The 24,201-nt window shown below is 39.8% G+C and overlaps 1 protein-coding gene across 5 annotated transcripts; it reads left to right on the forward strand.

Moving 5' to 3' along the window:
* Positions 1-3,523: 3,523 nt before the first annotated feature.
* ZNF507 (zinc finger protein 507) lies at positions 3,524-24,201 on the forward strand. 5 transcript variants are annotated; one of them, XM_041458715.1, is made up of 8 exons: positions 4,234-4,367; positions 6,147-8,278; positions 9,843-9,948; positions 14,420-14,534; positions 16,788-16,892; positions 19,917-20,051; positions 20,180-20,229; positions 20,311-24,201. In XM_041458715.1, the coding sequence occupies exons 2-8, from the start codon at positions 6,152-6,154 to the stop codon at positions 20,541-20,543; spliced, it is 2,871 nt and encodes a 956-aa protein (XP_041314649.1). In that variant the 5' UTR covers positions 4,234-4,367; positions 6,147-6,151; the 3' UTR covers positions 20,544-24,201. The 5 variants fall into 5 exon arrangements, 4 of the variants coding, with proteins under 4 accessions (XP_041314648.1, XP_041314649.1, XP_041314647.1 ...); XM_041458714.1 differs by lacking the exon at positions 4,234-4,367 and adding an exon at positions 3,524-3,585 and having other exon boundaries at positions 20,180-24,201; XM_041458713.1 differs by having other exon boundaries at positions 20,180-24,201.

Below are 24,201 nucleotides of genomic sequence, written 5' to 3' on the forward strand. Positions count from 1 at the left end.
TGTTGTTTCAATATTTACATCTCTGATTCTATCCAGAACAGTTGTACATGTTCTCTCATTATATACAGAAACTTGGGTTTAAAATTCTCATTTTAATTCTTGCAAAGTTTTTTGTTTTCTACCATCTATTGTTCCAGCAATGAGTTCCAGAGGTTGAATACACTTATATGAGAAAAAAAAAGAATCCATAACTCCCTGTACCTGTTTTGAAAGTGCAACCATTATTCAACTTCACTGAATAACTAATTAATCTAATGGTAGAAGAAGTGTATTTAAAGTGCAATTTATTTCTTTTATACTATTTATTATCCATATATGTCTATCATGTTCTATTGTATTGTCTAAGTGCAGAGACACAGTGCTCATTCTTCCCTGCATAATTTCAGTACTCCTAACAATTCTCAGTCCACCTGCAGGATTTTCTCCCAGAATACAATGTAGTCCTATTTCATAAACAAATAACAAAATATTTTTCTAATCCATTTTCTTACCCTGCTTCTCTCACTCTCTGCATTTCCCTATATTATGATCACCTTTGCAAACTTCTGTATTTAGAGGGTCAAAATGTCCCCAAGGCTCCATTTCACAGTAAGGGCTCCCACAATGCTGGTCTGATAAATCAAAATACCTGTGGAGTATTTGTACTCCTATGTGAAAATGGACAAATTCTTCCAAATTTTCTGAGGAACCAAACATTTCATTTTTCATGTGATAATGAGCTATATTTTATGCATTCTAAACTTTTTTTTTACCCAGAAACAAGACAGCTAAAAGCAGATACAGACAATATGAAACACATACTGTCTGCCAAAAAGAATTAAAAAAAACTAAATCCAGGCTTCTGTGATGTAGTTAGTTTATAAAGATAGCAGAAAATTCTCTACTTGCCAATCCCATTGTAATGCAATGGCAAATTCCATCTTTTTATGGTGGATCTATCTCACAATAAAGGTCAGCTCCAGGCTACCAAGAACTGAAACTTAGGTGAAATATTAAATCAAAGTTCTCCTTCTCCTCATGGCACTCCAAGTGCTCACACAGCACTCTTGGCACTGTTCCCCCAGGAAGGGATGCACCAGCCAAAGCCTCCCTCCCCACCAGGGCTCCATGCAAGGTTGGCTTCTCTTGTACACAGAGCTACAAATCAGTTTATTTAATGCCCACTCAATACACTCAGGGACTCCAGTTATATAATACATTATAATAATGGGAAAATTATAAAGCTTTTGGAATGGTTTGGGAACTGCCAGGCATGAAAATGTAGAAAACTCATGGGCTAAAGTGGATTTTTCATTGACAATTATATAACTCATTGCTGGTACAAATCATTAATGAAAACAAGCCTAATTGTTCATTTGATGACTGAAAAGAGTTTCAAGACTGAGGCCACAAAGAATAAACAGGCACCTTATAGGAGAGCTACTACCTGTAGATTATTATTTATTTTAAAAGTGTACACAAAAACCTGTGCATGTTTTCACTTCAAGATTGCATCTTTGCTGATGTAGCTCGAAATTCACCTGGTGTTTCTAGGCTATGTGTTACTCTTTTAAATTAAGCTTATAATGTTTACCATAAAACTCATGCCACCGACATTCTGTACATATTTACAGTACTTAGGAAGCAATTTGGTATAAACTTTTACAAAAACATCAACATTCTGAACATATTATCCCCAAAACAAGAGCTTCATCTCCACTGCTCAGGGAGAGGTGCCTTATCCAGATTTCATTTGGTTTCATGTCGCCTTCAACTTGAAAGCAATGAAAATGAAAAATAGGAAAATAGCTTTGTGAGTTAAGAAGCCTTTCAAATTAATGTAAAAGTGTAAAATCTAAATCTGTCTTTTGGTACAATCATACCTGCACAGAGAATGAAATCTTTAACTTATTCCAGGTTTAATTACAGCAAAGAAGAATAACAGAGTCTATGGAGATGATTACTCATTATCAACCCAGTATTTTTAATTCAGATCTATCAGATCCTAGCATATTTTGATTGTAAAAAGGAGGGTGAGAGTCCTGTATCTGCAAGAGTGATTCAATTCAGGTAACTGGTTAATGAACCTATGACATATACACACGTGGAAACAAAGCTTTTAAAGGAACAGGGTGCATAAAAAGAATCATTTCCTATGAAAATGCTCTACTTAATATGGCAGAAAAAGCTGAAACGTTGCCATGATTATTACTGCTACCTTTGACACTGTGAATACTATACAGCTTAAAGTTTTACTCTTTTTTTTTTTAATTAAAAGCATTTAATAGGTGTTAAGAAGATAGGTTGCATCCCTGCATTTTCCTGACAGCAATTTATTTTTTATTAAAAAGTCTTATCAAAGGCTTACCATTTTTTTTACCAAGTCAGAGATTGTAGGATATGACTTGAATTGTCTTAAAACTTTATATAATTAAATAGAGCTTCATAATTCAAGGGTCAAAGGGAAATTAGAGATGCCTATTGAAAGGATGGTCAAATCCATCTCTTGAACAATACCTGATTTGACAATATTTTAGAAAGATCATATACTTCAAAAAGACCATAGGTCTATGAAACAATATACAATCATTAACAAAAAGTTCAATCATTGCAAAAAGTTCCTACAATTTTACAAGATCCCTCCAAATCCAAATCTCCACATCAATACACTTCAATCTCCATTCTGGAAATGAAGATTGGATTTTACTTGCCATCACCCAGCCACTTTTGAAGCTGATGATTGCCGTGACTTCCCAGCCTGTGTGAGACATCTCACAAATTCACCAGGTGCAGCATTCCTGTGCCCAGCTGCCAAGGCAGCCCCTGGCATGCAGTGTGTATGTAAAACTCCCGACTTCCCCCACCTCAAACTGCTAAACCTTCTTGACAGCTTCACACCCAAAACGTGGAGGTTGGGGAGTTTTTAACTGCAGGTGTTTACCATCGAAAAGCGCGCTGGGAAAAAACACGTTTTGGGAGACACGAGGATGTTTGGAGCGCGTGGCGCTGCCAGCGCGACCTGGCTGTGGGAATGAGGAGGAATGGGGAGGAATAGGGAGGAATGGGGAGGAATGGGGAGGAATGGGGAGGAATGACGAGGAATGGGGAGGAATGGGGAGGAATGGGGAGGAATGAAGAGGAATGAGGAGGAATGACGAGGAATGACGAGGAATGAGGAGGAATGGGGAGGAATGAGAAGGAATGAGAAGGAATGGGGAGGAATGACGAGGAATGGGGAGGAATGAAGAGGAATGGGGAGGGCTCTGGGCTGGACCAGCCGGACCCGTCCCGGCGGAGCCCGGCTGAGCCCTCAGCGGCACCGGCCAGCCCGGGGGCTCTGGGACAGCAGGGCAGCGACACTGCCCCGCGGGGACACACACTCCTGCCAGTGTCCCCCGGCCCTGTGTCTCACACACACACACACTGACACTCCTGTGCCCTGTCCCGTGTCCCCCGGCCCTGTCCCTGTCCCTGTCCCTCCCCGTCTCCATGGTAACGGGAGGCGGCGCTGACGCGGCGGCAGCGCCCCCCGCCGGTCACCTGACTCGGACCCGCGGGTCACGTGATACGGGCTCCATCGTCGCCATCTTGAAGCGGTGGCCGCAGGTGAGGCTGGCCGGGCTTGCTCCGCTGCTGCGGGCACACAGCGGCGGGCACGGCCCGGGGCCCGCGGCCGGCAGCAGCGGCGGCGGCGGCGGCGGGCCGGCCCCGGGGCGACGCGCCGCAGCCCATGTGCGGAGCCGCGGGCGGCAGCGGCTCCCGGCGGAGCCTTCCCGGCGCCGGGGCTGCCTCCGCTCCCTCTCTTCCCCTCCTTCCCTCACCCCTCCTCGCCGCCCCGGCGGGCCAGCTCCTCCTGCCCTCGGCGGCAGCGGCGCCGCTGCCCCGCGCCCGGAGCGCGGCCGGGCTGAGGGGAGCCGGCCGGCCGGGGAGCTGCCCTGCCCGCGGGGCACCGCACCGCGCCGCGCGGGGCGAGTCGGGCCGCGCCGAGCGCGCTCGCTCTGCCCGCCCTGCGGGCGCTCGGCCGGCCGCGTTGCACCGGGCTGGAAGCGGCAGCTCGGAGGCGTGGTGCTCGGGGCTGCATCTTCCCCTCCGCGTCCTTTTGGCATCCCCAGACGCTGCTTTTCAATTGCTGTGTAGGTGGTTTGGACCGTCGGGCACGCGTGGCTCTTGGGGCTGCTCCTGTGCAGGGACAGGAGCGGGACTCGGTGATCCCTGTGGGTCCCGTCCGGCTTACTCTGATAATTTGTGTACAGTTCTTAGCGTCCCTCTAAAAACCAAAGTCTGCAGCAGTAAGAATTAAACTCTCAGCAAAGAGTGACATAGCACGTGTGTACTGTAGTTATGCATCTGGCAACGGGGATCAGCTCCAAGCATCCCAAATAGAACAGGTGAAGGTCCTCTCTCTGTTTGCCTTTTTGACATAGCACCGGCACATGGCAGTGTATTTCTTTTATGATCTTCTGTCTAAGACTTTTTATCTTAGTTGTTATGCTGCTTTCAGGTATAGAAAATATTTGCCTATTTAGCATTACTTTAAAAGTTTTTAAAGTACCAAGGGTAATTTAAGGTAGCACCAATTTTCCTTAACTCATTTTCAAATTGAACAGATTTCAAGTAGACATTACTCCTTTGAGCATTTCATTAAATCTGTATTCAGGGGAAAAAGCAGGTTTGTTCACTTTTCACAGTGGTTTCAAAACATGTTACAGACAGTTTGAAACAAACACCAAAGTATTTTTATATAACTGAATTAGGGTGGTTTCCAAATAATAGTTTTCAACTTGAAGTATTTAACATGAGGTGCAGATGATACAAAAAAATAACATCGCTTATATTGCTAGCCCTGATGGTAAGCTGAATTGTAAGGTGAATGGCAGATGAAGGTAATTTATGTAGTTCTACATAAATTACATAAACTTATGTAGAATTTTTTTCGTAGTGGGAGAGGGGCACCACAGACCCTGCTCTCATGTCTCTGTGCATTATAATGCTGTACACTAAATCCACAAGTAGAAATTAGTGGATTTCATGGGTTTTTAGGACCAGTTCTGAAATTCTTTTTTGGCCTCTGTATCTTTCTTGCAAAAAAAAAAAAAAAAAACCACATGAATTAACTTGGTATAATTTTTCAAGGATGACTGATAAATATCTCTCATCTCTTTATGTTCTCAGTTTTATATGTAGTATATAAAATTTATATAAAATATATGTGTGTGTATACACAGTGGCACTTGAATAGCTTATTTCTAGACATTTTTAGAGAAGTAAATTTGAATGTAAGACCTTTTGTCCAGCTCCTTCACCCCCCACCCCACAGCTCTGCCCGCATCACAAAGTATGTTTTCATGTACATTTTTGAATATTGGCTTCTAATTTGACCTCAAACACTGCTCATTATTGCCTGTGGTTTATGGTTTGATATTTTTAAAGGAGGGATAATTTGAAATAGTAACTGCCTGTAGCTTCCCCTCAAAACAGAAAAGAATTGCTCTTTATAACTTTAGTGCTGCTTGATTTTCCCTACAATTAATAAATTGTAGATGCAATTAGTAATTTTTCTAGAAAACAACATTTATAATGAGAAGTATGATTTGACATTTGAATGGTCTTTAAAATAGTCATAGTGAAATGACTAATGCAAGTAAATGCCAGAATGACTTTCTTCTAACATTTCAAGGAAAAAAACTGCTTGTTTTTGTAAATTATACTGTTGCAAATTGTCATTTGCTTTAGGAGCATTGATGCATCAAAGCACATTAGGAATATATTTTCATATCCTACTGTGCTTTTAAACATCAATATACCAGTTACTGTCAATTGATATTTTAATGTTTAGCATTCAAATGTGTAGTGCTTGTAAAGAAAAAGAGAATAGCTGTAACACTGTTGTTCAGCTTACATTTGAAAATACTTGTCTTACCCTTGTACAGCTTGGAGGCAGCCTGTTGGAGGCTCTCTTGGAATTATTCTCTCCAGCTGTATTGAAAAGCATCCACTAAATGTCCCCAATATCTCTGGCTATTTCTGTAGCCCTTCTGAACATTTTTATTAGTTTAGTGGAATTGGGCTTCCATGTTTGGTAGAGAGCACAATGTAAACAGCACTGGGCTGTATTTTCATTATTGTGCAGGTATAAACCTTTATTTTTATAACCCCCATTCTCCTAGGTATTATGGAAGAAGGAAGCAGCGTTGCAGTATTGATGCCAAATATTGGGGAGCAGGAGGCTGTGCTCATTTCTGAAACAGTCATTGGCCCAACACTGCAGAGCAGCGAAGAGCAGAGAAAATGCAAAACTGACCCCCTGATCCACGTTATCCAGAAGCTGAGCAAAATAGTTGAAAGTGAGAAGTCACAAAGGTGCCTTTTAATAGGGAAGAAACGTTCCCATGCCGACGCTTCTGCGCAGTCCTTGGACGCAGCCGAGCTCTGTGAAATCCCGGCTAAAGCCATCGAGCTCTCGGTGATTGCTACTAAAAAGACTGAAGAGTTACAAGCAGATTATTTTGTGACTGAATGTCTTCCACCAAGCAAAAAAAAGGTGACGTGCTACCAGTGTGGTCTCTGTAATTTTCTATCGCCTTCGCTCTTAACTCTACAAGAACATATAAAACAACACGGGCAGAAAAATGAGGTGATATTAATGTGCTCAGAATGTCATTTTGCCTCCAAAAGCCAAGAAGAACTTGAATCCCATTTCCAAAATCACCACGAGAACGGTGGTAAAAACAGCATCCAGAAAAAAGTGCAGCAGTGTGTCAACGTCACAAGTTCATTTCTGCAAGGGCCAGTGGAAGGAAGTGTCAAATCAGGGACTGATCAGACAGGAAATGTGGAATGTAAGGATCCAGCTCAGTCTGCTCCTGTGCCTGAAATGGGTAGGAGGAAATGGTACACCTACGAGCAGTATGGCATGTACAGGTGTTTAATTTGCAGGTACACCTGCGGTCAGCAGAGGATGTTGAAAACACACGCTTGGAAACATGCGGGGGAGGTTGATTGCTCCTACCCCATCTTTGAGGAAGAAAATGAAAACACCAGCTTGTCAGAGACAGTTGTAACTCACACACCTCAGAGTGTGGATGCAGTTGTCCTCTCTTTGGAAAACAGTGAACTTGATATCCATAGTGAGCCTTCTCTTCAGCTTCAGATTTGCAATTCTGAGCAGCTGTCGTGTAAATCGCCCATAGGAACAAATGTAAAAGAGGAAGAGATATTGAGTGAGTCCGTGGTGCATTCTCCTACTACAGAGGTTGTAGAGGAGACTGTGTCAGATACAGAGCCAGACAATATGATAACTGACAGCCTGCTTTCATCAGCACAGAAAATCATCAGTTGTAGTCCAAATAAAAAGGGTCACGTTAATGTCATAGTAGAGCGTTTGCCAGGTGCTGAAGAAAGTGTTTTACAAAAGCCATTCTTAATGAACACTGACATTGAAACAGAAAAAAAGTTGATCTCAGAGGAGTCCTCTGTTACCTGTGAAGAACCTGCTGAAGTTTATCATTCAGATGCAATTCAAGAAGTAATAATAGAATGGAATAACACCGAGAAGAAAGATAACGAATTAAGCACTAATAAAAATGTAACAGCTGACGAAAATGTGCCTCCTGCACGAAGGAGGACAAATTCAGAGTCTTTGCGACTGCACTCCTTAGCAGCAGAAGCTCTCGTTACAATGCCAATTAGAGCTGCAGAGTTGACACGGTCCAGCCTCAGGGCTCTGACTGGAGAAGATGCTGTGGATGCAGGTGCAGGACAGGGAGGAGCTGATGGCCCGTGCATGGCTCATTCTAAAGTGGTGTCCTCACTTAAGGATCCTTCAGAGGAGTTTGGTGGCTTAAACCAAAGTGAATGTGCAATAGTCGAGATAAAGAAAGACAGACCGGAGTTATCAGAAGCACCAATTAAAATGGGCATCAGCATGTCGCTGCTCACTGTCATTGAAAAACTGAAGGAGAGGACAGACCAGAACGCCTCAGACGATGACATCCTGAAGGAGCTGCAGGACAACGCGCAGTGCCAAAGCGGCGGCGAGGCGGCCGTGGCGGGGAGCAGCCTGGTGGAGTTCATCCCCAGCGCCGAGCGGCCGTACCGCTGCCGCCTGTGCCACTACAGCAGCGGCAACAAGGGCTACATCAAGCAGCACCTGCGCGTGCACCGCCAGCGCCAGCCCTACCAGTGCCCCATCTGCGAGCACATTGCCGGCGACAGCAAGGGCCTCGAGAGCCACATGATCAACCACTGCAAAGCTCGCATGTACCAGTGCAAGCAGTGCGACGAGTCCTTCCACTACAAGGTAGAGCTCTTCCCCGTGCCATATTGTCTTCTGTGTTGCCATATTATCGCAAAAGTTCCGTACTGTTGTCTCCTTATCACAAAAAAAAAGTTTCCTACCTTCTTCATGTTTTCTCATGGGCAGCTTCTCAGAGTGATGACTCTTTTTTCTTCCCAAAGTAGCCAAATTACTCCAGTTCCTTCTCAACCAGCCACCCCACTCTTACAGCACTCTTCTTCTCATCCATCACTGCTGTGGCCTGTTCAAGTCAGGCCTGTTCCTAATCTTTGGTAATTGGGACTCCAGTTCCTTCTCAATCAGCCACCCCACTCTTACAGCACTCCTCATCTGTCACTGCTGTGGCCTGTTCAAGTCAGGCCTGTTCCTAATCTTTGGTAATGGGCCCAGCTGCAACTCCTTAGGGGTGAAATTACTCTCTGCACTATCTTTGTTTTCTTATATTCTATCCCCCCACATCTCTAGAATCCCTAAATAACCTATTTCACTGCTTTTTTAATCGCTGGTGATCCCTCTTTCTAACTTATTTCAGTCCGACATCCTGGCTTCGTTGTAATTACCATTAGGGATTATTGCCAGCAGCACGTGCTGAATATACAGTTCAACTGTGATTATTCTGCTTTACCCACTGAAATAACCTTGCTTCCTTACATAACTTTTTTTCCTGAGAATTATCTTACAGACATAATTATATTGTGTTGTTTTTCTGCCCACACATAGCAACTGCAGGAAGATAGGGAAACATCAAGGATTTTAATAGCTAAAATTTTAAAAGAATGCTCAAACATGCCTTCCTCTTGTGAGTGTGGCAGTTGGGGGTAACATTGAAGCAGAATTTTTTTTTATTTTTTCCGCTGTTTTGTTGCTTTGGATGTTCTGTAGAACTTAGATTTGAAAGATTACATACCAGAGCAGAATAATATATTTCTGTCATTTTCCTAATTGCTATTTTAAGCATTAGTGAGTGAGTTCCTATGCACTCAGCTCAGTATTCAGGAATACAGAACAGATTGCATCAGTACCCAGCTATACAGCTGAACCTCTTGGAAGCAAGAGGTGGTCATGCAATTTTTGCCACATTTGTCATTTAGTCCTAGTTTGAAAAACTATACAAGTAGGGTGGCAAAAGGCTCTCTTGTCTTTCTCCTCCCCAAGCAAGTAGAAACAGGACTGGTGTATTCTTAAGTCAGTAGGCAATATGAAAATTGAGGTAATTTTCACACAAGCCTCTAATCTCATACTGCTTTTGGAGTACAGTAATTTTGGAGGAAGAACTGTGGCCACTTGTCTGTGGCAATGGGGAAAGAAGGAAATCTATTTTCTAAATAAACACAAATCATAGAATCCTCTCAGTCACTCCCACCAGTCCTTTATGTTACTAATCCATGATATTTACTTGTTTTGTTTGTAGTAAAATTACCTAAGGGATAATCTGCATATATGTTAACATGCATTTCATATCAGTTCTCATTAAAGCTTGAGTAACAATGTCAAGATGATTGCAATATTCCAAGTGATCACTGTATGTTTGTAGTATATATTTAAACATTAGGAACTGTATTTTCAGAGCCAGCTGCGAAACCATGAAAGAGAACAACACAGTCTTCCAGATCTCTTCTCCACAGCCACAGCTAACAAACTAATAGTTTCCAACGAAGCAGATGATAGAGAAGGTACTGTGTATATTTACACTTGGAATTACAAAAATTTATTAATTATATTACTTCTTTGCTGCATTTGTGTAACTGGTTTTAGGATCTCTTGTGCTGAAATGCTTTCATGCCTGTTCATGACCTTAAATGTATGTTCTTTCCAGAGGGCAGAATTTACCATAGTCAGTCTTGAGGCGGCGTTTATTGTTAGCTGATATATTTTTAGCCCCAGTAATTAAACCCTTCTTATGAAAAACAACTTATATGCAATATTATTCTGGATTTTTAAGGAGAAAATCTTTTTTTCCTTCCTTCCTTTCTTCAGCAGCTATAGTAGTTTCCAAATGACCTAAACAAAATAAAGCCTTTTTTTTAAACTCACCATGGTAATGTAGTTTACTGTCACAATATGCATACACTGCCATCCCTTCTGAGTTTAGAAATTTCTGTTTAATTATGGTAATGTCCAAAATGAGTCATTTATTTTAGCCTTAGCGAGACAAATGTAAGACATTCTAAATATGCAACCTGTATCTGTAAGAGTTGCCTGGGTAACAGTAGGTATGCATTTTCATAGAGATCTAGAGAAGAGGTCTTTATTTCACAGAGACCTGGAAGGGACATAAAAGCTCCTCTCTTTCCAAACCCTGCCATGGGCAGGGACAGCTCCCACTAGACCAGGTTGCTTAGAGCCTCGTGTTTGTTTAACTGTGTATCTGCTTCTAATTTAGTAGGGTTTGTTTGCTAAACATAAACAGAAACAAAAGAACAAAACAAAAACAAACCAAACAAACTCTTGAGGCAGTAAGGTAATCAAATAGGGGGAAAAATAACCAAATTCTGAAGTTTAGGAGAAAATGTGGCCTTAAAATCCCTTGTGTGTCATGGAAATCCACTATGTATAATTGCAGTGTGAATGCACCCTCTTCTCTGGTGAATTACAGCTACTGAAAATATTTACAGCATTTTTATTTTGAAGGCAACACTGTAATTATTAGCATTTGCAATTTTAGAGCATTATGGATAAATACTAGTAATTAGATAGTCTCTGAACAACTGTGAGCTGAAGTATTCCCATTTTGTGCACAAAGCTCTTTTCTGTCCTGTCTGTGCTCCCTCGTTTGTTTAGACAGCAAAATGTGCACTCTGATAGTACTTAGGTTGCTGTGGAAATTTCTGTGTTCTACTCTTTCCTCTGCAGCTGCTCAGTGAGTGCAAAGTGGTTGAAATGGATGCAATTTCTTGTGAAAAAAGGCACTGACCAGCAGGAGCCAGGGTGGGTGGGCAGTGGTTTGCCCAAAACAACTTGACATGTGTCAGACCAGAAGGAGTTCCCAGCTTTGCCTTCTGCTCTCTCAGCTCCCACTGCCTCCTTTTCTGGCTTTCAGTATACAAGTTGAAAGTGAATTACCTTATCAACCTCAGGTGAAAGGTACCTGAGGTACCCTCCCAGCTCCTTTTTGCTCTCATCAATGCAGAAGGCATTTAAATTCAGGAAATTGATCTGTACTGCTCAGTACTTCCCCAGGACCTAAGCCTGAGAGGGCCATTGAAAGCCAGAGGGAGAGGGCCAGGGAGGGTCTGCTGGGAGTGGGAACTTTTCCTGTTACATACTGGGGGGTTCTGCAGAAGCACTAGCATAAATGTTTAATGGAAGTGATAGGAAATAAAACATTGTTACTTTAGTAAGTTACAAATATCTACAAGCACAACTTGGACTGTTACTTCTGACAGTGTTTTGTGTGCTGTAAACCAGTGTTCCTAAAGATGTCATGATACAGGAATAACTACCTTGCAATGCCTGAAATGTGGCAGATTTGGAGAAATACTGTACTTTTTGAGCTCAACTCCTGGTAATGGGACTGGTAATGTGAAAATCAGTAGTCCTGTCTGCTTTTGAAATTGGTATGTTTAATGAGGTTGTTTTATAGTTTTTATCCTGATTTTGTAATTTGACTTTCCTGAAAGGGAAGCCCCTGTTCAAGAAATCTGCCTACTTTCAATTAATTTAGAAATGTTTTTATAAATATTATTTTCTTACTATATTCTTATACAAGTGTTCCAGCCATGCACTTTTAATTGTTTACCCCACATCAAATTTAGTAATGTGGCTTGAATGAAAACAGTTCTCCTTTTAAACTTTTATTAACTCGTACTGTGGAATGCTTAAATTATTTCAGAATCAATTTATAATCAAATTGCAGCACCACTGCAGTACAGCAATCTCTTGTCAAACAGATGTCATCCCTATAAAGCGACACAAAACAAAGAAGTTTATGGCATAGCATCTGTTTATGTGAAAGATGCCTGAGCTGGAACAGTTTCATTTCTTGTTTATGAAATGGTTAGTCCTAAAAGTCTCTTTATTCATCATGGTTGTACAATAAATTAAAAGGAGCATTACGACACTGGATATGATAGGATTGTAAATGTCTAATAATGAAGGAATAGGGTAATAAGCAGCATTAGAGGAGCACCTGTTACTGCTGCTGCAACAAAGATCTGTCATTTCCATATTCACTTGTAGGAGACCTGATATTCTCCATCCAGAAAACAAAACAGGCCCCAAACCCACAAGAAATAAGCCAGTGGAGGGGGTGAGGGACACGAGTGCTATTTTATAACAGCAAGAGATTATGTGATGTATTATAATTTATGTGCATTTTGTGGAAGGAATAAATATAAAGTAGTGATTGGTATAAATAATTGCTCCTAAGTGTGTGCTGCTGGGTGTGAGCATCTTAGAACTATGCTGTAGCTAATATGTTTGCATAATGCTTTAAAAATCTCATTAGATACTGTTGGTTTTAAACTGCCTGCCCACTGAAATACCAAATTCATAACAGAAAATACATTTGGGAGCAGATCATTCTAAAGCTGCAGAATTTAAGATGGAAAACCCCTTCAAGCAGAGCACAGCCTCTGCTCTCCCATGGATCTGCAGCCCAGTGAGTGTCCTTGATCCACTTGAGGTCTTCTACATGAATGTGTCTTCATAAAGGAATAATGCATAGATATAAATTCCAAAGTCTTCAAGTAAATAATTAGGATTGTTCTGATAATTTTTACATTAAAGGAAAAACAAATCTAATAAATTTTGAGCATTTTGTAGGAAAAATTCCAATATATTTTGCTTTAAGGTTGACTTGCAAAGAGTGCCTGCTGTGTATTACTTCCATATTATTTCTTATAAGAATGCTAAAGAGTGAGAACTGTGCGATGTTTTAAAATGAAATACAGGAGATATGTTTTCAGTTATCTTGGTACACACAGAAATACTCCAATTTTATTTCACTATCTGCATTCAGACTGCTATTTTATTTTATATGATATACTATATATTCTTCACAATAACCCTCTGGGGTTATCAGCCTTACCTAATTACTTTGCATCTTGAACCAAAAGTGCTAAATTTTGGAGTGAAAGTTTAATTAGTTGTAATTTTTCCTTGCTCTTGAAGCTGTGTGACTGTATTCATCAGAATAATATATATAGAACCCTTTTTGGCATAATTCAGTGCCTGCCTGTGGGAAAAGAAATGTCTCTTTAAAAGAGTTTTACCATCATGACTCTTAATTGTTTTGATAATGAGAAAATTCAGCCTAAAAAAAAAGTGCATGAGGTACAGCATGATAGGCTGGAATGGGAAAATTACCTGCATAAAAAATACCATCCCTCTTCCCAAATGTTAATATCTTAACCCAAATCAGTCCCATTACTCAGTGAGGGAACAGGAACAGGGCTATTAAAGTGTACACACTTATATCTCAAAAATATTCCAACTGTGCACTGGTGGGCACACATTTTCCTGTGTAAGGAGTCATTAGCCTTTGTCTCTGCAACCATTAATTTTTCAAGAGTCTTTTTCATTCTGGAAGGAAAAAATTACTTTTGTTACAATTGCTTTTTAGTCATTTGGATAAGTTCCAAATTATTTATTAAGACATCTGGTCAATATCCATTTTTTTTATCATCTCATATCTTTCAGAAAGTGTGAGTGTATGTTGGATGATAAAGAGGATTTAGAGGCTTCAGGAGGTCTTTTGCTTTTCTTTTCTGTGTTTGCCAGTTTGAAACTCATCCATTCTCAATCCCAGTGTTTACCTTTGATTTGATGCCTTCTGCAAAGCACTGAAACTGCTGGGTTCAGCAGTCCCACATATTATCACCTTTTGCTGTAACACAGGACTTTACCCAACTGCAGGGAGAAGGAAATGTCCACACAGAGAAAAAGAATGTGTTTTCCTAAAATTTTAATAATTCCTGTAAATGGCAGGGCAAATGCAGAACAGTATGGTAAAACCATACCTTTATTACCTCTGTGTCTGTTGTCTTATTTGATACTTTAAAAGTATTAAATATTTATCGACATTCAAAACTTACTTTAAAATGTGAATTTGTATTTCATAATTCAGTTGTGATGAAATTATAATCTGAGAATGCTTACAATGCTGAGTGCAGCTCTCTAAAATAATGGATTTTGTTCCAATAGGAAGCAAGTCTTCAGCCCAGAAGCTGTTCAGGTGTGATGTCTGTGACTACACGAGCACAACGTACGTCGGTGTGCGGAATCACCGCCGCATTCACAGCTCGGATAAGCCATACAGGTGAGTGCCTGCCTCACCCTGCCAGGGCCACCCAGCTGCTCATGCACTTGGCAGAGGTGCTGGAAAAGAGCTGCAGTTACACTGGTTTACTGCAAATTACTGAAGGAGACACACTTGCTGGCTGACTCAAACCATGTAATTAAGATTTGCTAATTTTTCCAGAATGCATCTTTTGCTGTAGCAGTCTTCTGCCTGTTTTCAGTTTGAAGCATTCACATGTGGAGTGGAAGATAATTCTGTTATGATACTGGACTTTGGCCAACAGTAATAATATATTTCTCAAAACCCTTGCACACCTAACTTCATTTTGGATTTGCTTTATTGCAAAATGTTCTCCATTGTCGTATTACTGCTTTATACATCAGCTACTAGAGAGCGTGGAAAAATTCTGCCCTTGTCACCAAGTGCCTCATCTTTTTCACTGGTTTCTAACAATAGTAACATACTCACTTAGGATCATATTTTATAATTTTTCTACAAGGGTATCATGGATTTATATAGGAACTTGAGTACCTAAAACCACATGTAATACTACTGCTGAGGTCCCTAGCAAAAAAATAAATCCTGCATTTTCTTATTGGTTGCTGCATAAATTCCCCCAAATTCAATCTGTGCTTATGCAGGGTGGATCTCTGTCCCTCTCTAGTGGCTAGAAAATAGATCTGAGTCAATAGATTTTTTGAGCTGATCTTTAATGCCAACCAATGTCTTTAGTGTAAATTCTGGAAACTCAACACCCTGAAAGGCTGAGCTAAGCCAGGGACTTTCTCTTATGGATAAACAAACCCTGAAGACGTGTTGTATTTTGATTTGTGCATTATAATGATATCCCATAACACCAGCAAAAATTCATAAGATGTTTACTCAGAGAGCAAGTGTGGAATACAAATAGATTGTTTTCTCCTCAGAACCTTCACTATTACCATTATTTATTACTTAGTGAGGTTGGAGCAGCAGATATTGTAGAGTGTCTTGTACGTGGTAGTTTTCAAATTGGTGTTAGCAGCCTGTTTTGATTTAGGAACCCATGGAAATTTTCCATTGGTGATACACACTGCTGCATACTAAATACAAACCAACCCATCTGCCTTGCTTCTCTTATTATTTTTTCATAAACCCCTTAGACAAATCTGAAAACCTGGCAGGATACTTGAGCCAGAGTCTGAAAACCATAATGATCCAGTAATTATGGTATTTCTCCTTCTGAAACATGAATTCCTCAAGCCTTCCATAGTGTCAAACAGCAACCTACTACATTGCTGCCTTTTTGAGAGCTGTAAACATACCTTATTATTTGTTTGACAAAACTTGCTGGAAACTAAGCTGTAGAGCCTTAAATGATATGTTTTTGTAGATTTGATATGTTTTGGATTTTAATACTGCACAATTAAATCCTTTCAAAAATATATTCTCAGGCTAAGTATGAGGCAGTTTCAAACTGTTTCACACTACAGAACATACTTCCTAACTGGACATTTTACCATTAAAAAAAAAAAAGAAAGAAACAACTAAATTCAAACAAATACATAAAAATTTTAGCTGAGCTTGATGGTTTCTGTTTTAATATGGTAGATACAGGAAGGTTGTGTGGTAGTATATTGATATTTATGAATAATAAGGAATTTGTGTAATACTTTGGGATCTAAATCCATGTATCTGAATTCAGATCCACGCTGCTTTATGTATTGGTTTTATAGAAAGATATTGTGACAGAAGTAAAAAAAAAAAGAAAAATTTGAATGGCATGATGTGACACGCTTAGGGCACTTAAATCTGGATACGTTGATCTTGTCACTGACTTCTTTTTCAGCAACAAAGCCCTGAAACTTGGTGTTTTATTACTGGTTTGGCTTTTACAATGTCATGAGAACCTTGCTGGTGCATTAAGTAGAGCACATACTCTCCCCTGCAGCTCTTAGGGTCACATTGTGCCTTTGGAAGGGCTGCACCCAGCCACCTGCATCCTCACCTCCCTTGCCCTTAGTGATGCTTACCCACATCAGGAGGGGGGCACGAGAGAGATCTCAGGAAGAAGCATAAGCCTAGTGATGCTTGCTGAAAGGTGGAGGCTTTTTTGGGCTGCAAAGATTCTCACTGCCCAAGAACAGTTAATGTCATAACCTGGAGTTGTGTAAATATGGTTAGTCCTCAGCTGTAGCCTTTCTAGGCACCTTTGCGTTCTGGCGGCTGTTGGGGCTTGGAGCAGGGTCAGCAGTGCACGGGCAGATCAGTCACTTGTTGTTGTCTCTTCAGATGTCGCGTGTGTGACTTCGCCACCACAAATATGAATAGCTTGAAGTGCCACATGAGGCGGCACCCCCAGGAGCACCAGGCAGTGCAGCTCTTGGAACAGTTCAAGTATGTAACTCACGTGGCAAAAGCTCTGACACCGGGGTCTTGTTGTTAAAGCAGTGTTCAGATCCTGTTCCCTTCCCTCCTAGAGTCATTCTTTGCTCCACAGAGTTGTTTGGGGCTGTGTGGGGCTTTTTGATGGATTTGCCATGGCATTCCAGGCCGTGCTTCTGCTGGCTGATTAAACATGTCCATGACTTCCCTCTGGGACGCTGTTTAGCTTTTCCTTTCCAGAATGTGCTGGTTGCACACAAACTGCCTATTGCAAGTAGTTTCTGGGCCGTGTTAATTACCTAAGCATGCCTGGAGTTCTTTAGGAGATTGTATGAGCCAAAACCATGCCATGACACTTCTAACATTTAACATTATAGATAGGTAAATTCCAGTATCCAGGAATGTTCCCTGGCTTTCTTTAATAGCTCAGTCTAGGCACAGCCTTTGCATGTACGTGTCAGCTGGAATCCAGGTTGGCATCACCTAGTTAATGAATAGCCATTAAGGGATGAGTGTCCCTTGTAGTCTGTCCATAGATATGGGTGGTTTATAGGTGTATGAGAAAGTTGGTACAAATATGTGTACTACTAATTTGCAACAAAAAATAGAAGTTGGGAAGGGAAAGGAAAGAAAATCGGGAATATTCTGAATATTTCTTAGTGAAAGATTTTAAGGGCAGTATGAAAAGTCTAAATAAAGCACACTCGTGTAGAGGTTTCTTTTCAAGAAAAGCTGCTTCTACAACTTGAAAGTATTTCCACTGCATTTTTCCCCAAATGTTCCTAGAAGCATTAAGTTGTATTTGCTCAGCTGTCATACTTCCCACAGTATTGCTTTTGGTATTACCATGGATTATTGGAAGCCTCCACACTTTGGTCCCTGACCCCAAGGAATTAGTCTATCCAAAGCTGCAAGAGAATTGTTTCCTCAGTGTCTCAATGAAGACTACACCTGAACAGTGAAGTTTAATAATTCAGCACAAATCAAGCAGTAGGGCAGGTCATGCTATGGAATTGAAAGACTTCTGCTACTGAACTCAGTGGAAAATAATTTTGTTTCTCTGAGAAAGTTGCATATACTGTAAGTATATGATCATTAAATGTAGTGCAGCATACTGAAAGCTACTGGAGTTTCTGTGTCTGATTTGAACTGTATGCTAAAATAGTCATCAGTATTTGGCTCAAAAGATACTGTTCTCAGCAGAGTAATTTGTGTTAGTATATCACCTGAGCAAATTAATGAGCTTCAAAAAATGAGAATATTTTAAAGGGACTAAAAATGGACATTGGGCTGTGGCTTCATTGATTGTGTTCCCAAATCACTGACCAAGCAGTGTTAGTGGCACAGAAAATCGTATGTATGGTGAGACTAGTGGGCACATTAAATGAAATTAAGATTATTTGTTGACCTTTGTGTTTTAAAAAAAAAAAAAATTATTTTGGCCTAATTTTATCTATAAATTAACTATAAGGTCTGCCTTTTATCTAATGATGTATTTTGTAACAGCCTGATTAGAGATACTAGGATTCCCAATCTGAGAATAGACTCACCTATCTTTGAAAGCATCCATTTTCTTTGTAAGGCTCCAAATTGAAGGAAAAGAGACAAACAGGATCCTACATTCCAAATCAGTAGGGAAGAGTGATCTAGAAGGACACACCCATTGTTGCCCAGCAGGACAGAATTACCTTGCTCCATAAGCAAGGTAATGTACTGTGCTTTCACCTCACTTGGGAGATTTCTGCTGTTCTCTGCAATCGTCTGCTGAGCAGAAATAGTTTGCTGTGTATGATTATTTGCAGGCTATTTAAGGACTACACCCTACTGTCATTAAGAAAAGTCATAAAACCTTACTGAATTGTAGTGTACAATGTGGTTTTATGTAGGCCTTCTTGTGTTTCCAGGTTACATTTCTGAAAAGCTCTTAAAAATTAACAAAAACTGACTTGCATTGTGGTCATTTTAACAGACTCATCACAGTAACACACTGGGATCATATTGCTTGAGCAGAGCTGCATTCCTAGTTATAATTTATTAGCACAAGGTCACCTTCAATTGATTCTGATCTTTTCCATGGGATCTGGGGAACTGAAGCCTTCCCAAGTAGCAGGCAGCTGAGCAAAAGAGCTTTTTTATCCAAAAGACAAAAAGACAGATCCTGCTCTGAAGTGATGTCATGCAGTATCACTCATCTCCTTCATGCTGAGGTGACTAATTTATCATCTTAAAAAACACATAAAAAACCTCCTCTGATGTATATTCGTGCATGAAAAGGGTTATACAGGATTTGATCAGTCTTGGGTTATTTCTGTCCATAAATATACACTACATCTCCCTGTCAATAGGATTTATTCTTCAGGGTTTTGTTCTTTACTGCCTAAGATGGTGTTTTACAGGGAAATAGAAAATTTAGTCTTGTGGTACCAGAGCTGATTGAAAACTCTATGAAGAAAATGATCACCTGTCTGAATTTTGATCTGTGAATATATTCAGAATCTGACACTGCCCTCAGCAGCCTGCTGATCCTGCTTGAGGGGCTGGATTGGACTGTGTGACCTCAAGAGGTCCCTTCCAACTTCAACAACTCTCTGATCCTTAATAAACTAATACCTGCTATACCAGGAAAGACTTCTTTTGTTCAGTTGACATAATTAGTGCTAATTACACAATTCCTGCTTGGTTCAGAGCTCACCACCTCTCTGCCAAATGCCATGTTTCTGCACTCAGCAGAAGTATTGCATTTCTGCAGTGTTTACACAATTTCATCAGGCCAAACAGATGAGATTTCAATTCAGTTGTTTAGGAAATAAAAATATATATATTAGAAAGTTCTCAGACCCTAAAAATAGTCTTACATTTCAGGAAAAAACTTTGCAAACTAATGTGACCCAGTTATGGAACCGAAAATGGGACCAAGAAGAAGGTTCACATGGATCTCTCTGCTTACTCATCCTTTTGGAAGAACTAAACCATTACTAAACAAATAAAATTTACTTTTTAAATGGTTCTCTTTTCCCTTCTCCATTTTCCCCCTAGATGTTCTCTCTGTGGATATGTATGTAGCCATCCTCCATCCCTGAAGTCCCACATGTGGAAACATGCAAGTGACCAAAATTACAACTATGAACAAGTGAACAAGGCTATTAATGATGCAATTTCACAAAGCAGTAGGTATGTCTGATTTACTGTCAAGCCCTATTATCTTTCAAAAGACCCAACCCTGACCCAAAATAAAGTTCCCATCTAAAAGCAACAGCTGTATATTTTAACATTTGTTTTGGTTTTTATTATTATTTCAGGTTTCAAGGACAGCTGACTGACAAAACCTTATTAGAAGGCGCAGATGAAAGTACAGTACCTATACTAGGAAGTTCAGACAACCTGGTGTCTTTTACAGAGTCCATTAACCAGACTACAAATGAAATTTCAGGTTCTGATGAAAATGAAAAACCTACCTTGATGAATACCTCATGCAGTTTAGAAAAGAACTCCACTCTACCCCATCTTGGCACAGAATACTGTGTTCTTCTCTTCTGCTGCTGCATTTGTGGTTTTGAGTCTACCAACAAAGAAAATCTGCTGGATCATATGAAAGAACATGAGGGTGAAATCATAAACATCATTCTAAACAAGGACCACAGCACGACTCAGAATACAAACTAGGTGAAGCAGTAAGTTGAGAGGATTTCCTAGAGTGAATATTTTCTTTTTTTTTGCTAATTTTTGCCTGAGAAACTTGCTAAAGAGAAGAATTGCAAGCAAAACTTGATTTCCCATCCTGAGTTCTTGTTTCAGTAGGAGTACAGTGTTTGAACCAGGGACTGATGAATCATTTAAGAGATAAATATAAGGTTTGGAGAATAGAACGATCCAATTTAACCTGTTACTTCTTTATATGGTGCCAAGAATGTAGGATTGTTGGTTTTTTCCATTTCCTGTCAGGTACTAGTCAGTAATAATGCATTAGCACAGTACTTTAAAACCCAAAGGTGTGAAAGCTTTGAATCACTTGAAAAGCTTTTTTCTTCCTCCCTCTTTGTTGTTTTCCAAGTAATTCAGCAAAGAAGGTTTTTACCCTCTTTTTTTGAAAGATGATTTGGCAACAGATCAGGTAGAACTGTTACAATATGATCTGGTAAAGCCCCCTCCCTGGAAGGTGGGGAGAGGGGAGGTGGGCCAGGGCATGTGTGTGTCATATTCACACACAGGAGTTCCATTTTTCCCAGTCTATTTTTGAGGCTTTACAAACTCAAGTCATTTTCCAACAAAGACTGCCATCCTTTCCATTGATTTACAGCAGCAGGAGGTGAAGGGCCTAGAAGCATTTTGTTAATAACTATTTGTTTGATTGGATCCTAACTACAAAACTGCTATCTTTTCAACTCATAGTGTGTCACAGATTATTTTTAATAACAATAACCAGTTGTTTCTTCATGATTTTCTTGACATGTTCAAACAAATTATTTAAAAAAAGAAAAGCTTATAATGTCACTTTCCATATTTGGTGATTATTTTGCAGTATGGATGAGCAATGTTTTTAATGAGAACAAGATATTAACAATAATTGCCATAAAGTGATGCAGATTAAATCTATGTAGATTCCAAAAGATGTAGGTGAGCACAAATTGGGATTTTCAGAACGCCTACGTGTTTTGGCAATCTTTGAAATGCCACTGACTGGTCAAATTTCCCACTTGTCTGTCAGAGCTGTAACTGTGGAAATAATGAGCTGCAAGATAATCTTCCTGTAGAAAATCATACTTAAGAAATGGTAAACAATGTCTTAAGCCAAAACTGTATCCAGTCACTTACTGAATAAATTTTACTAGTGCCCATAGTATGGATTGATAAAAGGAATTAGAGATTACTTTGTTGACTAAGAAACACATAGAAATCTCTCCCTTTAAAACTCTTCAGCTTTTAAAATGACAGTGTGGGGATTTTTTGTGTGTTGTTTTTTTTACAGTTACAGCAGTTGGCAGCTGAAGATACTCATCTGTATATCAATGTGGAATATTATTTCACTGGCTAGTTCCTGGCAACTTTGTTGAGGTTATTGATTAAGTTGGCTACTTAATTTCTTGAAAGATTCATTAAGTGTAGTATCACTTCCAGAGAAGGCCTTTGGCAGCCAGATTTAAACTTCCTAGTTCAGGCATGTATTCCTGCTTCTAGTGAATGGCAGATGCACAGCAGCTTGCCTGCTGCTGACACGGGCATGCAGTGACCTGATTTTTCGTAGCTCAGTACTTACCAAGTCCCTTGCTCTTAGGAAAACAGTGGTTTCTGTTCCTTTATTTGCACCCTTCTGGCAGCAGAAATGAGCTGCTGCAGCTGTAAATGTGAGAGGCTGGCACATGGAGTGTCTGTATTGTGCTAGCACTGCCTGGAAGTGGCAACCAGGAAAGGAAAACAGTAACAGAAGTCACAGCTTCATGAAGCAGCACAAAATGTAGAGACCAGGGTAAAAGCACCAAGACTTCAAGTGTATTTGATACTTGTTTGCAAGAGATTTCCTCAGTTTGACTTCTTCTTTTGGGTTAAATAGTATTATTTTGTTTATAAATTAGATAGCAGAAAGTACACATTTGACTTGAAGAATTAGTCAGGATATAAGGTCAAAGCAAATTTGTGTTGAATTTTTGAGATACTTTAAATCTGTATTTGAAGTTAATTATACATTATTTTCAGTTAATTGCTATTTTTCATGTTCCTACAGCTGCATTTTACATTTCAAAAACACATTATTTATTTACATGATCCCAAATTCCAGAGGAGGTAATATAAATATCCCATTAAAAGTTTATTGTCTTACTGACACTGCTATTTTACCTTCAGTATAGAATTAATGTGAAAATACTACGTCATCTGGAATGTATCTCAACTTTCTTACTCAGAAATCCCATTTGTTTGAAAAATTAAAGGACAGTGAGATCCCTAGTAATGCTAAACTACCAGTCAGTATTCACAGAAACAATATTTACCACACTGTTATTTTTGTGTAATTCTGTTCAAGTTGCTCAGCTAGTGAAAGATAAAAAAGGAAAAACTTGCATTCATAAGCTAAAGAGGAGATGGCAGTGAACCAAAATTTCAGAAGGCAATAACCTTGAATGCAAAGGAGCAGCTCTGGTGTGTGTGGAAGCACACGAGCAGCGCTCTGTGCAGCGCACCGGGAATCAGCGTCAGGATTCCTGAGCAGGATGTGTCTGTTCACAGTTGTTCTTTGCCATCTTGTTGCTCTGTTCTTTTTGACCATGTGTTCCTGTAAAACAGAAAGCTACTTGCCTCTAAAAACCATTATCAGTCCTGACAAATGCCAACAAAGAATTCTTTCCCATATGCACAGAGATTTACTTTTTTTAGCTGTCTCCATGCTGCTTGCAATTAGTTACCCACTCACAGTTCCCAGGGACTTTGTCAGAAGTCCTGCATGTGAAATAATTATAGACTTAGTTTTTCTGAAAGCAAATTGTTTCTCAGGTTATCTGCTTTTGAAAGTGTATGGCTGGCCTGGCTGCATGTTTTGTAAGGGGTTTTAAGCACATTTCAGAGTCACTAACACTGCAAATTTCCCCTTTCTTTAAGCTTTTAAACTATTTTTGTCTCTTCGGTCACAGCACTAGCAGATGATCAGCTATTCACGTGCTGTTTGTTCAAATTAGATTTTATTCTGTGATACAAACTGTACCTTGCAGCTTTGTTTGCAATGCCTGTACTTCCACTAAAGAGCAAAATTCATACTTGGCTGTGCTGAAAAATGGGTGCATATTTCATCTTCCTGATTTATGCTTGACCTGGAAAAACAGAGTGGGATTCAGTTGGAGTTATTGTATTTTCCTCTTTCATAAGCACTTATTTAATCATTTGAAGCAATGTACAGTTGGTGCTCAAAGTAACATTTGTTAAGATATATTTAATAGAAATTTACATTTGCATTTGATATTCATGGACATGGGTACATGTATTTTTTTAAGAAAAGGTATTGTAACACTATGGCACTGCTTTTATAGCCAAAGTATAAAAAAATTTAGAAAACTGACATGTAAAGACTGCAGTTAATTCTGATACTGTATCTTATTAAATAGGATGAGTTTTGTTTTATAAAGTTATCCAGCACATTAAGCTGCATGCCTTAAGCTCTCTCTAGGATTGTGTTCCTGATAGGCAACTCTTTGGAAGGATGAAGCAAAGTCTGTAGTACTACTTTAACTACCTTCTGGAATACTGTACAATGGTAGAATAATTTATTTTGCTTTACAGGAGTTTGTCACGTATTGACTTTAATATTGTATTTTGGTAATAAACTTTTTTTGTTAAA

Source organism: Pyrgilauda ruficollis, unplaced genomic scaffold (genome assembly GCF_017590135.1).
Source record: "Pyrgilauda ruficollis isolate IOZ18807 unplaced genomic scaffold, ASM1759013v1 scaffold13, whole genome shotgun sequence".
Lineage (NCBI taxonomy): Eukaryota > Metazoa > Chordata > Aves > Passeriformes > Passeridae > Pyrgilauda > Pyrgilauda ruficollis.

Bases quoted from the DNA above. Each gene is read 5' to 3' on its own strand.
- ZNF507 (XM_041458714.1), top strand. From the start codon at position 6,152: ATGGAAGAAGGAAGCAGCGTTGCAGTATTGATGCCAAATATTGGGGAG. The intron at 16,893-19,916 runs GTATGTAACTCA...TTTTCCCCCTAG, and splicing joins CAGCTCTTGGAACAGTTCAA to ATGTTCTCTCTGTGGATATG. The intron at 20,052-20,179 runs GTATGTCTGATT...TTATTATTTCAG, and splicing joins GCAATTTCACAAAGCAGTAG to GTTTCAAGGACAGCTGACTG.